At 41.4% G+C, this 15,112-nt stretch overlaps 1 protein-coding gene across 1 annotated transcript in view; it reads left to right on the top strand.

Moving 5' to 3' along the window:
* The first annotated feature begins 3,615 nt into the window (after nucleotides 1-3,615).
* Nucleotides 3,616-15,112, top strand: part of mmp15b (matrix metallopeptidase 15b) — a 33,341-nt gene continuing 21,844 nt past the window's right edge. Inside the window, exons 1-2 of the mRNA XM_084403887.1 lie at nucleotides 3,616-4,439; nucleotides 13,998-14,146. Of these exons, the coding sequence (XP_084260013.1) occupies nucleotides 4,311-4,439; nucleotides 13,998-14,146 (278 nt within the window). The 5' untranslated portion in view covers nucleotides 3,616-4,310. The remainder of the gene's footprint in view (nucleotides 4,440-13,997; nucleotides 14,147-15,112) is intronic.

Consider the following 15,112-nt stretch of genomic DNA (forward strand, 5'->3'; position numbering starts at 1 on the left):
TGATGAAACTAAAACACTCTTTTTATGGCCACCAGATCTCTAAAGAATGTTTTGTCTGTTCTCAGGGTTCTTTTTGAACCATCAGTGAACACCATTAAATCAATTTCATTAAATACTTTGATAGTTTTCTTTTTCTTTTAATCGTGTAGTTTTTAACAAAGTACTTGTCTATAGCGCTCTGTTTTCAGTGCTCATATAGGCTAATATTCGAAGCCCGCCATTGGTTCTCGTGTTTTTTCCCTAAGTATAATGAAATGATTTATTCCAAGCCTCTGGGATGAACTACTTTAAAGTCTTGCAACTCAACATCTGTCCTGTAGAGTGCGCTGTGTCCCATTATCTGACTGTCAGTTTATCAATTTACACAATCTCATTCACAGAGATTCTCTCAGTCTCACAGGGCTATTCTTGAATGTGACTGAATTCAACACATGCTACTGGCATCCTGTTCATTTATTTCCATTGTGCAAACAACCAATCTAAAATTGATAGAGTGAAACTGTCTGACCTTGACCAGAGCATAATTCTGAATGTCTGGTAGCCAAAAAAACTCTAAAGCAGGGATGCCCAAACCGGCTCCTGGGTGCCGCTGTCCTGCAGAATTATTATTTAAGACTTATTTTAAATAAGTAATTACTTCACAAACGCTAAAAAGTATGTTCTATATAGTATGAATGTAATCTATATTCGCCATGTAGCCCTTGCACACTTCATAATCTCACCAATTAGTAAGTCATACGGATACTTTTTGCCTACACTTTTATGAGTACTGTGAATTCATACATACTTCTTTTCTCACATACTGTTTTTCAACTATTTAGTAGGGAAGTATTCAATTTTGAATGCAGCCAAAGCATCTGATATGTCTAAAAGCCATCTTTACACAGCTGAGTAAAGGCTGCTCTGTGTTGGTGTTATTTTGTCACTTATTGGGAGTGCAAAAAAAAAAAACTGTTTTGCGTTACCCCTGGAAACTTTGCGTTCGCTCGCAAACTTTATTGCGTTCCTCCTGGAAACTTTGCGTTCGCTTGCAAACTGTTTTGCGTTCCCCCTGGAAACTTTGCGTTCCCTCGCAAACTGTTTTGCGTTCCTCCTGGAAACTTTGCGTTCGCTCGCAAACTGTTTTGCGTTCCCCCTGGAAACTTTGCGTTCCCTCGCAAACTGTTTTGCGTTCCCCCTTCCTCCGAAAATTTGCGTTCGCTCGCAAACTGTTTTGCGTTCCCCCTGGAAACTTTGCGTTCGCTTGCAAACTGTTTTGCGTTCCTCCTGGAAACTTTGCGTTCGCTCGCAAACTTTATTGCGTTCCTCCTGGAAACTTTGCGTTCGCTCGCAAACTTTATTGCGTTCCCCCTGGAAACTTTGCGTTCGCTTGCAAACTGTTTTGCGTTCCCCCTTCCTCCGAAAATTTGCGTTCGCTCGCAAACTGTTTTGCGTTCCCCCTGGAAACTTTGCGTTCGCTTGCAAACTGTTTTGCGTTCCCCCTTCCTCCGAAAATTTGCGTTCGCTCGCAAACTGTTTTGCGTTCCTCCTGGAAACTTTGCGTTCGCTCGCAAACTTTATTGCGTTCCCCCTGGAAACTTTGCGTTCGCTCGCAAACTTTATTGCGTTCCCCCTGGAAACTTTGCGTTCGCTCGCAAACTGTTTTGCGTTCCTCCTGGAAACTTTGCGTTCGCTCGCAAACTTTATTGCGTTCCCCCTGGAAACTTTGCGTTCGCTCGCAAACTTTATTGCGTTCCCCCTGGAAACTTTGCGTTCCCTCGCAAACTGTTTTGCGTTCCTCCTGGAAACTTTGCGTTCGCTCGCAAACTGTTTTGCGTTCCCCCTGGAAACTTTGCGTTCCCTCGCAAACTGTTTTGCGTTCCCCCTTCCTCCGAAAATTTGCGTTCGCTCGCAAACTGTTTTGCGTTCCCCCTGGAAACTTTGCGTTCGCTTGCAAACTGTTTTGCGTTCCTCCTGGAAACTTTGCGTTCGCTCGCAAACTTTATTGCGTTCCTCCTGGAAACTTTGCGTTCGCTCGCAAACTTTATTGCGTTCCCCCTGGAAACTTTGCGTTCGCTTGCAAACTGTTTTGCGTTCCCCCTTCCTCCGAAAATTTGCGTTCGCTCGCAAACTGTTTTGCGTTCCCCCTGGAAACTTTGCGTTCGCTTGCAAACTGTTTTGCGTTCCCCCTTCCTCCGAAAATTTGCGTTCGCTCGCAAACTGTTTTGCGTTCCTCCTGGAAACTTTGCGTTCGCTCGCAAACTTTATTGCGTTCCCCCTGGAAACTTTGCGTTCGCTCGCAAACTTTATTGCGTTCCCCCTGGAAACTTTGCGTTCGCTCGCAAACTGTTTTGCGTTCCCCCTTCCTCCGAAAATTTGCGTTCGCTCGCAAACTGTTTTGCGTTCCCCCTGGAAACTTTGCGTTCGCTTGCAAACTGTTTTGCGTTCCTCCTGGAAACTTTGCGTTCGCTCGCAAACTTTATTGCGTTCCTCCTGGAAACTTTGCGTTCGCTCGCAAACTTTATTGCGTTCCCCCTGGAAACTTTGCGTTCGCTTGCAAACTGTTTTGCGTTCCCCCTTCCTCCGAAAATTTGCGTTCGCTCGCAAACTTTATTGCGTTCCCCCTGGAAACTTTGCGTTCGCTTGCAAACTGTTTTGCGTTCCTCCTGGAAACTTTGCGTTCGCTCGCAAACTTTATTGCGTTCCCCCTGGAAACTTTGCGTTCGCTCGCAAACTTTATTGCGTTCCCCCTGGAAACTTTGCGTTCGCTCGCAAACTGTTTTGCGTTCCCCCTTCCTCCGAAAATTTGCGTTCGCTCGCAAACTGTTTTGCGTTCCCCCTGGAAACTTTGCGTTCGCTTGCAAACTGTTTTGCGTTCCTCCTGGAAACTTTGCGTTCGCTCGCAAACTTTATTGCGTTCCTCCTGGAAACTTTGCGTTCGCTCGCAAACTTTATTGCGTTCCCCCTGGAAACTTTGCGTTCGCTCGCAAACTGTTTTGCGTTCCCCCTGGAAACTTTGCGTTCGCTCGCAAACTTTATTGCGTTCCCCCTGGAAACTTTGCGTTCGCTCGCAAACTGTTTTGCGTTCCCCCTGGAAACTTTGCGTTCGCTCGCAAACTGTTTTGCGTTCCTCCTGGAAACTTTGCGTTTGCTTGCAAACTTTTTTGCGTTCACGCTGGAAACTTTGCGTTCGCTCTCAAAGAGCTCCAAAGCAAGTGAACACAAAGCTTCTCGGTGGGCACGCAAAACGCAGAAGCATTGACAAATAATTTTTCCTCCATATCAGATTTTTTCCGTCACCATGTCTCTTAAGGGGCTCTGTACTAATCTATCATGAGTTTATATCTTGCAATTCTGATTTGTTCCCCCTCAGAATAGTGAGGAAACTGTTGCAACTGTTAAATAGGCTGTTGTCTATAATTATTATTATTTTTTTTTTTTGTAAAGGCATAGTAATAGCCTACTTTTTTTCTTTTCTTTTTTTTAATGCATAGCTCACAAAGTGCATGAACACGTGCATGTCTTTGTGTTAAGATAAATGTCCAGACTGGAGGTGGCACTGGCTACTTTACTGATGTCCGTCGCGTTGAGCCCCTCCTCCAGCTCTACACGGCAGCGGGACACGCCGCAGGATTCGGCACAAAGTCCGAGTCGCTCTCTGCACACATGAGGGGCGTCATAAGCGGAAACCAAGTGGAAACCGTCCAAGAATACTAAGAGAAAACGAGGATTTTATCGAGAAGAAACCATCATATTAAATCTTTACAAGCAGGGCGGTGATCCAAGGCAGGTGTCAGAGATTGTTGCCGTCATCTGCGAACAATTTGAGGTTCTTGTGTTGTGGTTGATGCGCGACGACCGACGGCATCGTTCACGAGCGACTTTCTGTCACAAATCTTTGCACCACAATAAAACCAGCCGGTATTCATGCTTCGTTTACAGAGTCATCCCGCAAGAGGAAATTGCAACGCAAGTTTGCACAGCGTCTGCTTTGAAGTAGATTGTAGATGTAATTAATTTTATAGTCAGCACGTGAGTGGGATGAAACGAGCATTAAGTGGGCACACCCGCGGGATATGATACCTTACACACTCCGAAACTTCAGACACAGCATCGGACCTTATTGACTGGAATTGGTGTTTGAATCTCACTGAATGATTGTTGCGCTCAAGAACACCGCGCTTCTGCAGAAAGGACACGCGTCTAGAAGCGAGCCCACGATGAGATTGTTTTTAATCTGAGTGCATTGGACTTTTTGTGTTTTTAGTTACAGACAGTTTTGGTTACACTTGAAAGAGTTTAAACTGCGGAACCCACCATCACTGATCCCGATGAGAATGATGGCAGTATTATGGGATGACCCGTTCACGTTGCCGTGGAGACGGACTCTAATGTGTTCTCTTCTGGTGCTGTTGATGAGTGGAGCGCGCGCCTTTGGAGATGAAACCTTTAATGGAGAGGTGATTCTTTCAAATTATCAATGTGCTGCATTTTTGTATGACAAACTGATCACGTAGGGCTTATTCAGTACTTTATTCAGTAAGTTTGGTGAGAACCTCGAGTGTTAGATTTAAATTGTTTTGATCACTACGTTTGGCCACCGACAAACAAAATAGAAAAGAATGCATTCAGATAGTTGTCAGTGCTTGAAGAGTTAGAACTAGAACAGGAATAGTTGGTTTGTTGATGTCCTGCTAAAATGCTTTTTTTTTTAATGTACACTTAAAAAAAAAAAATTCATGATTTATCACAACTTTTTTTATTTTGTCAAATCAACTTAATAATAATTAATGTGGTTCAGAGTACATCATATTTTGAGTTTATGTTCAATAAACCAATCTCCTTCATTGTATTAACTCATATTTTTAATTTCAATGACCTCAAACTTTAAGTTAAACCAACAATAATTTGTACAGTGTAGATGCACATTTGGTGTTGACTTTAATGCTCATTCTCTGCTGAATAAGCTTGATACAAGTATAAACCCTATATTTGGTGTGTGTTTCTCATTTAGGTTTGATGCACTGTGCATTTCTTCTCCAGTCTCAGGTTTGGCTTTTATAGGACCGCTAAATGACTGTAACTCAGCATGTGAATTGCTGTAATATAATATCAGAGAGCAAATTAGAAAGTTATTTAGATTTTAACAACTTTTTTAAAAAGCCAAGATTCTTGTCTCTTTGAAAGCTTAGTTCTTGTAGACAAACTTTTTGGATGTTTTAGTTTGAAGTGGTGGAACAGCTTGTAGTCTGTGTGGTTTGAGGGTTGTTAGTGGTGTGCCACCTCAAGCATGCAGTGCCTCAGTGGTCCAAACCCAGTCGTTGGTGGTCTGGCACTGTGCAAAGAGACTGACAGAAGAACCGGCAGTTAATTATTTGACTCTTCCAGACTGATTCAGATATCTGGCAGGGAGCCTCATTGATCCTTTCAGGTATCTGTTGCCTTCCTAAATCAGTCCTGACCCAGATTCATCTTAAAATGAATAACACAAGCTATAAATATACAAGTTCTCCTCTGGACTGGAGGCAAAATCGATCTCAAATTGAGCACCTGCAGTTTCTTCAGATTAGGGATGCTTAACATGTGGCCTGATGATTTGGTTTTGTGAATAAAGGCTAAGGGACTTTCTGATGTTGTGACACTATTAAAACGTGACGGTGCTAGGGCTGTTCCCACACACCTGGTTATCACATCGGCTGTTTATCAATCATTCTGTGCAGGTTTTTTTTTTCTTTTCTTTTTTTCTTCTCACACAATTGTTTGACTGAAAACCCAAATATGAATTTTACACATTCTCCTTTCATTATTTTTGAGGATGTTTAAAGTGTTAGGTCACCCAAAATTTTTAATTCTTTCATTATTTACTTATGCTCTTGTCATTCCAAACCCCTAAGACTTTTGTTGATCTTTTTGATTAAATCTGAGATATTATTGTCCCTCCATTGACAGTCTACGCAACTACCACTTTGATTTTCACTTTGAAAATTTGGACTAAACCGCTCAATTCATATGGATTAGTTTTACGATCTCTTTATTGAAGCGTCAAAGTGGTAGTTGCATAGACTGTCAATGGAGAGACAGAAAGCTCTCCGATTTAATTTAAAAGATCTTTATTTGTGTTTCGAAGATGAACGAAAGTCTTACGGGTTCGGAACGACATGACATTGATGACATTTTTTGGGGGTGAACTAACCCTTTAAGTACTGGTACTCACTGAACATTGGTAGCAGTGGTCTGCATGATCAACTTGGACTCACAATGCTTTTGGGAAACGCATTGATCTCAAAGGTCTGGGCATATGGTTTAACAGAAAGACGTTTTTGTAAACCTATAGTTGACCGAAACCCTTTCAGAACAAAGCAGTTTATCTTAGTAAATCTACCAGTCACAAATGTTGAATGACAGCTGATTGGCCTGTACATGCCACAGCGGCCTATGGATTCTTAGGGGGATTATGTGTGTTAAAGCTGTACGACCCACAGATTTGGGTGTGTGGTGAGATAACTCTGGGAACAAAGGCTCAAATTCCTTAGTAGAGAAGTATAGTGTGCATGCATTCCCTTTAATAACAAATATTTTGTGACAGAACTTACTGAACATCCAAAACAATGCATTGTGCAAAATGTGCTCATTATGTGTGTACATATGTTGGTACTTTGACCAGTTGAGAACTCACAAAAAGCTTATAAAATGTGTAAATGAGTCAAAACAGTTCCTCTGTCACACACACAAATAAAGATCTGCTGCAAAGAGATGGCAGTTCTGACGCCTGAACCGAACTGTGATGGGCAACGTAGAAAAACCAGGTACACTCCAGCATTCTGTCCTTTTTAGGGTCTCATCTTATGTCATCACATCCTGTTTTTGTTCATATTTCAATCAAACCACACCAGAGTTCATTGCAAGGAACGGTGGGTCTCGGTCCGCTTGATTGTTGCGCACCAGGGTTCAGATGGCAGCGTTCACAATTATTCAAATGAACCGTACTAACAGAGCAATCCCACCAGAGTTTGTTTTAATCAAACCAAATCTGCCTAGTGTGAACCAAAACAACAAAGTCCATGGTTTTATGAACACATTGTGCTGGATCTACATACATTAATTCAACAGGTGTACACCAAGACCTTATGAAGCCTACAGAGAGCAACTTGCATTTGAGATTCACAATTAAGGACATTAATATTCTAAACATTGGGTCTCATTCGCTAACTGTCATGCAGATTGTCTGCCTAACCCACAACACATGCATACGCACATGAATTTGTTATTAACCATGTTTTAATGTTAACTAATGGGAGTATTCCAAATGAGAAACCACATGACCGAGGCTAGTCATTTACATAAAACATGCATACCCAGGTTACAGACCTATTAATAGCCAGCTGTACATATGCATATCTGCAGAATGTACAGTATCTGAGGAACCTCACAGCGTGAGCTATAACTCACATTTTCTTTATATATATATATATATATGAGATGTGCTAATCACGTGCTAATGCGTACATACACATATACATACATATATATATATAATATATATATATATATATATATATATATATATATAATACATGTATGTATATATATATATATATATATAATACATGTATGTATATGTGTATGTACGCAGAAAAAAGTTTGGCATCTTTATGGTTTGTATAATCTCTTTGCAATGACAAAAAGTGCAGACTCAAAGCTTGTGTTCCAGTTCACCCTCAACACAAAAACTGTAGCCGCTTGAGTGAGGATAGGGAGTGTTGTGAGTATGTGTGTGGGTGCTGCTCAGAGAGCCTTTTGTCATACAGTTCTTTACAATACAATACTTCATAGAAAAGCATTTGCTTTCTCAAACAAAGATATGACTTCAAAGTGGACTTGAATGATGAACTTTTGAACAGGGATTGGCAACAAGGTTACTTTCAGTTGTTGTCGGTTCCTTCAATTTTGCTTGGCAATTCAAATAGAGTCCTTTCAATTCTGGATGTATCATAAACTATCAGGAATGTTTAAGTAGATACTGGGTGGAGGGTTAAAAGGTGTTGGCTTGCTCTTCCATGTTGCATGTGATCGGTGAATGCAACAGCTGTTTTCTAAATAGGCCACAAACAGAAAGAGTTAAGAGACGTTAAGGACTGCAGGGCTCTCAGGCAGCTGAGGCGCAACAATGAGACTTCTTGTGTTCAGCTGACTGTGTTCAGAGGTGCGGGGAGATAGAGAGACGGGAAGAGCTCAGGGGCGGAGGGGGGTTATGAGGACTGTACTTCATAGAGAGCTGACTGTATCACTTCCTGCAACCTTATCTTTATCCTGCATTTAACCCCTGGAGTCCCACTTTTCCCTTATGCTTTTTATCCGCCCTGGGTATCCGTGGAATATCTGGAATGTCGCATCTTTGTGGTTTTTCCACAAACTCATGTTCAGCTGTTTGTGTGGGGTCTGGGCTACCTCACTATGACTCTAAGGGGTAATGAGATGTGATTGGACTGGGGAAATGCATTAACTGCTAATTGTGTCTATGTCTCAGTGAATGACTTTTACTGACCGGTAGGTCTATTTCCTCTCTTATTAGGAACCAGGGCCACATTGACCAGCGCAATTATTGCAAGGTCATGAGGGTAATGCGCCAGATTCGTTTGGCCTGTTCTGAAACCTTCCTCGTTCTCTACTGTACATAGCTGCCTTATCCTCACAGAAATGGACCGTCATATATGATTTATTTAGAACGCTCTTCGTAGGCAGGAACTATGTATGCCACACAAATAGTGTTCCTCCTCATGTGAAGCATGTGGGAGATTCGAAAATGGATTCCAGTGGTGTTTGGTGCATGTTGCCAAGTTAATGCTAATACTTAGCACTACGCAAAAAAACATACAACATACATATTGGGTTAGATAGTGCATTTAATTGAAATATTTTGTACGAATTCCTTTTAGTATTTAATGAAATATCTAGTTCAGTCACGAAACTAGATGGCGGAGACTGATGCAATCTGCAAGCAATCACATAATTACCGTATGACACAAGCTGATTGGTCTCTGCTAATCCTGCAACCAATGAGATTGCTTGCTCAACATTTAAATAGTCTGGTTCAGTGTTTGCTGTAGGGTAATCCTGCAATGCGCACTACCAGAGTTGCTCAGAAACCCTCCACCTCCCCCAGCTCCACCTGTCTAGATCTGCTATGGGATTTATGTACGTCTATTCATGCAGCAGCAGAATATCTTACATGCTCACAGCAGCGTGTCTGTGTATCAGCAGTAGCAAGTTCATACTTGCTCTGTAGCAGCAGCAATACCAAACACATTAACATGGCCATATTCAAGAACTTGCTAAAACTATTTTGATAGTTGCCATGATTCAGTATCCAAAATTAACCGTTATGATACATTTTTCCTAAAAATATTGGCAGATAACCAATATGGTACATACTGTGCATCCCTACTTAAAATGCCGTCTAACTAGAGCTACACAAAGTTAATGACTATTTCTAAATCTCTTTTAGTGATTCTTCCATCTCCTTCTGAAAACTCCTCACTTGATTGTTTAGTTAATTTAATATGCTGTTTTGATTTATTAAGGTTATTGGTTTACACAGCGGGAAATGAAATTGTCAACTGATTGATGCACTTGGTCCTTTGACCTTGCTTTGAATCTCGTTTCACAATGCCTGCCATTGCCTAACAAAGATATAGCCTAAATGCATTTTCAAAATCTATTTATTGCAATTTGTGGAGGCTGTAAAGGACATCAGGGCGAGCTGAGAGAGAAGACCACATGGAGTTTAAATGAAATTTGTCTTATTCCCCATTCCAGTTTGATTATTCCCCAGTCCAGTTACCTGAGATATCAAAGCCAGAATCCTGTCTGGAACGCCCAAAACCCAACGTGCTTTAACTTATTTTACTCCCACCCTCCTCTGTCATGTTCTGTTTTCCTGTCTTCCTCTTAATCTTTTTCACTTGATCTGGTTCGGCCCGCTCCCCCTTCCCTCTCACTTAATGACCAAAAAATGGCACGCACCCAAGGCCCAGGAATAATAGCGCTCTCTAGTCGTTAGATTCTTGGCTGACATTGTTCTGGACACACACACACACTCTCTCACACTAAACCCAAGTCTTTTCACGACGTGCTGTGAATCACAGGTTCCTGGAGGACATGCTGTTGGCAGACGCTCTCAAGGTCCCATTGAGCCAACGGCTGGCAACAGTGGCTGATGGGAGAGAAGGATGGCTCTCCTTGCTTCTGTTCTCTGCAAAGCCTTACTCTGTATGCATGACATATGATGTTGTGATGGTGGAATAGATGCTGAAAACTTTAGGTCTTCGTTTATCTCATGCACTGGAGAGCTTGGCGTCCATTCCAGTGACCTGCAACGAATGATCCCAGGTGCCCTTGACATAAGGAAAAGAGCATATAAAGCCTGAAAACAAGAACGTTGTTCTCCTTTACGAGCCAGTAAGCAGAACACTAGGGTAATGTCTTTCTGTTGTGGGAGTTCACACACCCTCCCACCTCTCGCCCTGCTAAAAGCCCCAGGGCTCTGAGAGACTAAAAGCCGGCAGTCTTATCTGTGGGGGTAAGGTGTGTCATGCCCTGCACCGCCCTTTAGCACTTCCCTCTCTCACAGCCCTATGGGGGACACAAAGAGGATTGTGCTCCGGGAGAGGAAAAAAGCTGGGTATTGTTTGATTAGGTGTGAAAGTACAAGGGTAGTTGACATATGATATGGAAATGGGGAAAAAACGAGTGCTGTCAATCGATTGCATTTGTAATTTATGTATTACAATATATACATAATACATATATGTGTATTACTGCAAACACATGCGGATAATGAGCTGCTCGTGTGTAAGAACACAGTGCTGCGCTTCATTTTAAAACATGCAGTGCATATTTATTTAATAAAATTGCAGCCTTTGCTATTTGATAATTGCACTCAGCCATATCACTATTTTTGGTTTTATTTCGATGAATCAGCCCTAGTCTAGGGGATTTTACACTTTTTATTATTCATCAGATGACAATAGTAAGTCTGATCACTTAGGAAAGTTCTCAAACAAGGCATTATTCATGTCTATAGCACAAACATAGCAAAATGAGCTTCATACAGAAGTTTAATACCCAAGGTTTTAATAACACATGCCTTACCAATATACTGATGCATGTTGGGTTATAGTCAATTTTTTTTTTAGCTGGTTTGTTGCGGTGGCACATTACCCTTGGCCAAAACAGCTCCAGCTATTGAACTGTTTGACTGTTATCCAGCTGCCTCTCAGCACACAGAAGGGCACAAAGGCCTGTGTTTTCTGTGGCCATGGAAAGTGAAGATCGGGTCCAGGCAACAGTGTGACAGCCCTGGTTACAGAGTAGGAAGAGAAGGGGACATTATTAAAGCAGTGACCCCCTTAACCACATGAGCCCATTGGGACGTCCACATTAGCTTATTAATACCAGATGAAAAACAGTTTGCACTGTAAAGTCACAAACACAATGTTGAGCAATTGATTCTGAATTGCTTTTAGTATTGCATTTGTTCTTGGTTCCTTCATTTTAGGACCAATTTTATCTCTTATGTTTCTCATTGTAAGCAATTGGGAATGGGAGAAGAAATGGTTCCTCTGTATCGCGATTCTCTAATCATTGATTCTGAGCTTCGTTTTTTTTTTTTTTTTTTTTTGCATATACACAATGGATTTGTGTGCGGAAGTAATGTTATGTCTTAAGAACAGGACAAATCATCTGATATGTTAAAATGTAAAACTGTCTGATAGACCTAAAACCTCTGCCTTTTGAATGCAGAATCTTTACAAATGAGAGGACAATTTGTGACATTGTTCAAACTTTCTGAACAATGAGACAAGCAAAATACCTCCCCATCTGTTCTCCACTTTATCTCACTGCTGTCTAGGAGAAACAATTGAGACATTACAGAAATCTGGCTTCCTATGGGAAGTTTTGTTTGGTGTAGGGCTGCCTGATTAGTGTTGCTACAGGGTGGGCTTAACAGTGGGGTAGTTTAATTACATCATTTGTCTTAATGACCTAACTAATGATGATAAGCAGTAGCTGTAGCCACATTTAATGCACATAAATGCATAATGTCCAGCTTTCACCCCCTTTAATCAAGCCTCTGGCCTTTTAAAATCGCCCACCGCATCCCACACAAGAGCCAGATGGGAGTCCATGCATGTCTCTGCCCTGAGGAAAGTCCCCCAGCAGTGAGGGGAAAAGTGGCCACTCTCTGCTTCTAAAGCCTGATAAATTGACCACCGCAGCTGGTGCCGTCTCCCCTCAATCTGTGGTCAGATCTGCCTCAAGTGTTCGCACACAGTCTGGGCCAGTATTAGGTGTCGCGTATAACAGGTGTGACGGTCTTTAAGTCCGTGAAAATATCTTATTTCTCCCTCATTCTCATGGCAGTGACAGACTTATGTTCTTTTGAACTGCTGTGGTCTTAAAGGAGTCACATAATTATGACTTGTTGTGCCACAATTTAGTTTTTCATAGCTTTCCCCCCTCTATCTCTACCTTATACCTCATGTAATTTCCAACCCATAAGACTTTCGTTCATCTTCGAAACACAAATGAAGATATTTTTTATGAAATCTAAGAGATTTCTGTCACTTCATTGACAGTCTACAGAAGTACCACTTTGACGCTTCAAAAAGTTAATAAAGAAAACTAATCCATATGAATAGCGGCTTAGAAAAACTTTTCTGAAGAGGCTCCGTTGCTTTAGATGATGAAAAGATTAAATTTAGGCTTTTATTCACATATAAACATTGATCAACGAACATAAAGAGAAGCTCAACCGTACTTGCTTGAAACGTGAGAACAAACCTCATTGGTTCTTGCTGAAGCTCAAACGTGCTGCGTAACACGAGAATGAACCTCATTGGCTCTTGCTGAAGCTCAAACGTGCTGCTTAACACGAGAATGAACCTCATTGGTTCTTGCAGAAGCTCAAACGTGCTGCGTAACACGAGAATGAACCTCATTGGTTCTTGCTGAAGCTCAAACGTGCTGCGTAACACGAGAATGAACCTCATTGGCTCTTGCTGAAGCTCAAACGTGCTGCGTAACACGAGAATGAACCTCATTGGCTCTTGCTGAAGCTCAAACGTGCTGCGTAACGCGAGAATGAACCTCATTGGCTCTTGCTGAAGCTCAAACGTGCTGCTTAACACGAGAATGAACCTCATTGGTTCTTGCAGAAGCTCAAACGTGCTGCGTAACACGAGAATGAACCTCATTGGCTCTTGCTGAAGCTCAAACGTGCTGCTTAACACGAGAATGAACCTCATTGGTTCTTGCAGAAGCTCAAACGTGCTGCGTAACGCGAGAATGAACCTCATTGGCTCTTGCTGAAGCTCAAACGTGCTGCTTAACACGAGAATGAACCTCATTGGTTCTTGCAGAAGCTCAAACGTGCTGCGTAACACGAGAATGAACCTCATTGGTTCTTGCTGAAGCTCAAACGTGCTGCGTAACTCGAGAATGAACCTCATTGGCTCTTGCAGAAGCTCAAACGTGCTGCGTAACATGAAAATTAACCTCATTGGTTCTTGCCCAAGCTCAAACGTGCTGCGTAACTCGAGAATGAACCTCATTGGCTCTTGCTGAAGCTCAAACGTGCTGCGTAACACGAGAATTAACCTCATGGGTTCGCAAACGTCAAGCAAACATGATTGGCCTTCTGTTTACCACAACTGATGTGTGAGTTGATAAATGTTTATATGTGAATAAAAGCCTATATCTTTATCATATAAAGTGATCACGTCTCTTCATAAAATTTGGACTAAACCGCAAAATTCATATGGATTAGTTTTACGATCTCTTTATGAACTTTGAGGCATCAAAGTGGTAGTTGCGTAGACTGTCAATGGAGGGACAGAAATCTCTCAGATGCCATTAAGATAAATCTAATATATATCCCTATTTACAAAAGGTCAAGGAAAATCTGATTTCTCATGATATGTCCTTTTAATTCCATCTGTCTGTGTTTTTTCTCTTAGTCATGGCTGCGGATGTACGGCTACCTCCCTCAGGCCAGCAGGCAGATGTCCACCATGCGCTCCGCTCAAATCCTGTCGAACGCCATCAGCGACATGCAACGCTTTTATGGGCTGGAGATCACTGGACAGATGGACATCGGCACCATAGAGTAAGAGACTCAGTCCATCACATGATCTAATGTATCAGCTGTACTGTTAGAGCTACTACCAGTCATCTTCAACTCATCGTAATCAAACCATTGATTTTTCATCAAGTACTTTCATCCCATTAAACCTGTAATTGAACAGAAAAACAGAGTTCACCTGATAGAGAACCTTGAGGGATATTGCTGGTTATTTAATGTGTGTGGAAGTACTTTTCTAGCTGACGGATCCTGTGGTAATGCATTATCAGGTAACATTTTTTTTTTAGCTGGGTCATTTTCCCCAAAAGCTGATTGATCGTAGTTGATCGTAGAGAACGTTGGTGGCAATAGTCTCCATGATCAACTTTGATTTTGGAAACACAGCCCTGGTTGTAACATGAGTTTGATTAGAAATTTCCACAGTTTACAAGCGATTCTGTTACACCAGTCTCATGCTAACAGATAATACTGAAGGCCCATTCACATCAAGATTGATAACTATGAAGATAGCTATAATGATAACTTTATTAGTGTCCACTCCAACAAATGATATTGTTCAGTTTATTATAAGCGTGTGTGCAGTCATGCGCCTTAAATACTTGCGCTCTTTAAACTCGGTTGGATTGTGATTGGCTGTCAATGTTTTTATCGTTAAAAAGTAGTTCTGAAACAATACTTATTACTTATTATAATACTTATTATAGTTATATTATAGTTATTGTCATTATAGTTATCGGTTTGGGTGTGAACGGGCCTTTACACATTAATGTTAAAGTGTTAGTTGCCTATTTAAAATGTTCATTGAGCTGTGCTGTTTTCTAGCATGCTTATCTGCCTTTTGTAAGTGTATTATCAGGTGAAAAGGATTGTACTATGGTAATGGAAAACATACCACAGATGTTCTCCATAGATGTTTAGTTAAAAATAACCTGAAATATTCCTTTAATAAGATCAAAGTCCACCATGCTGCATAGACGTAAAAGAGCTTCC

The sequence above is a fragment of the Rutilus rutilus genome (genome assembly GCF_951802725.1).
Source record: "Rutilus rutilus genome assembly, chromosome: 3".
In the NCBI taxonomy this organism is placed as follows: Eukaryota; Metazoa; Chordata; class Actinopteri; order Cypriniformes; family Leuciscidae; genus Rutilus; species Rutilus rutilus.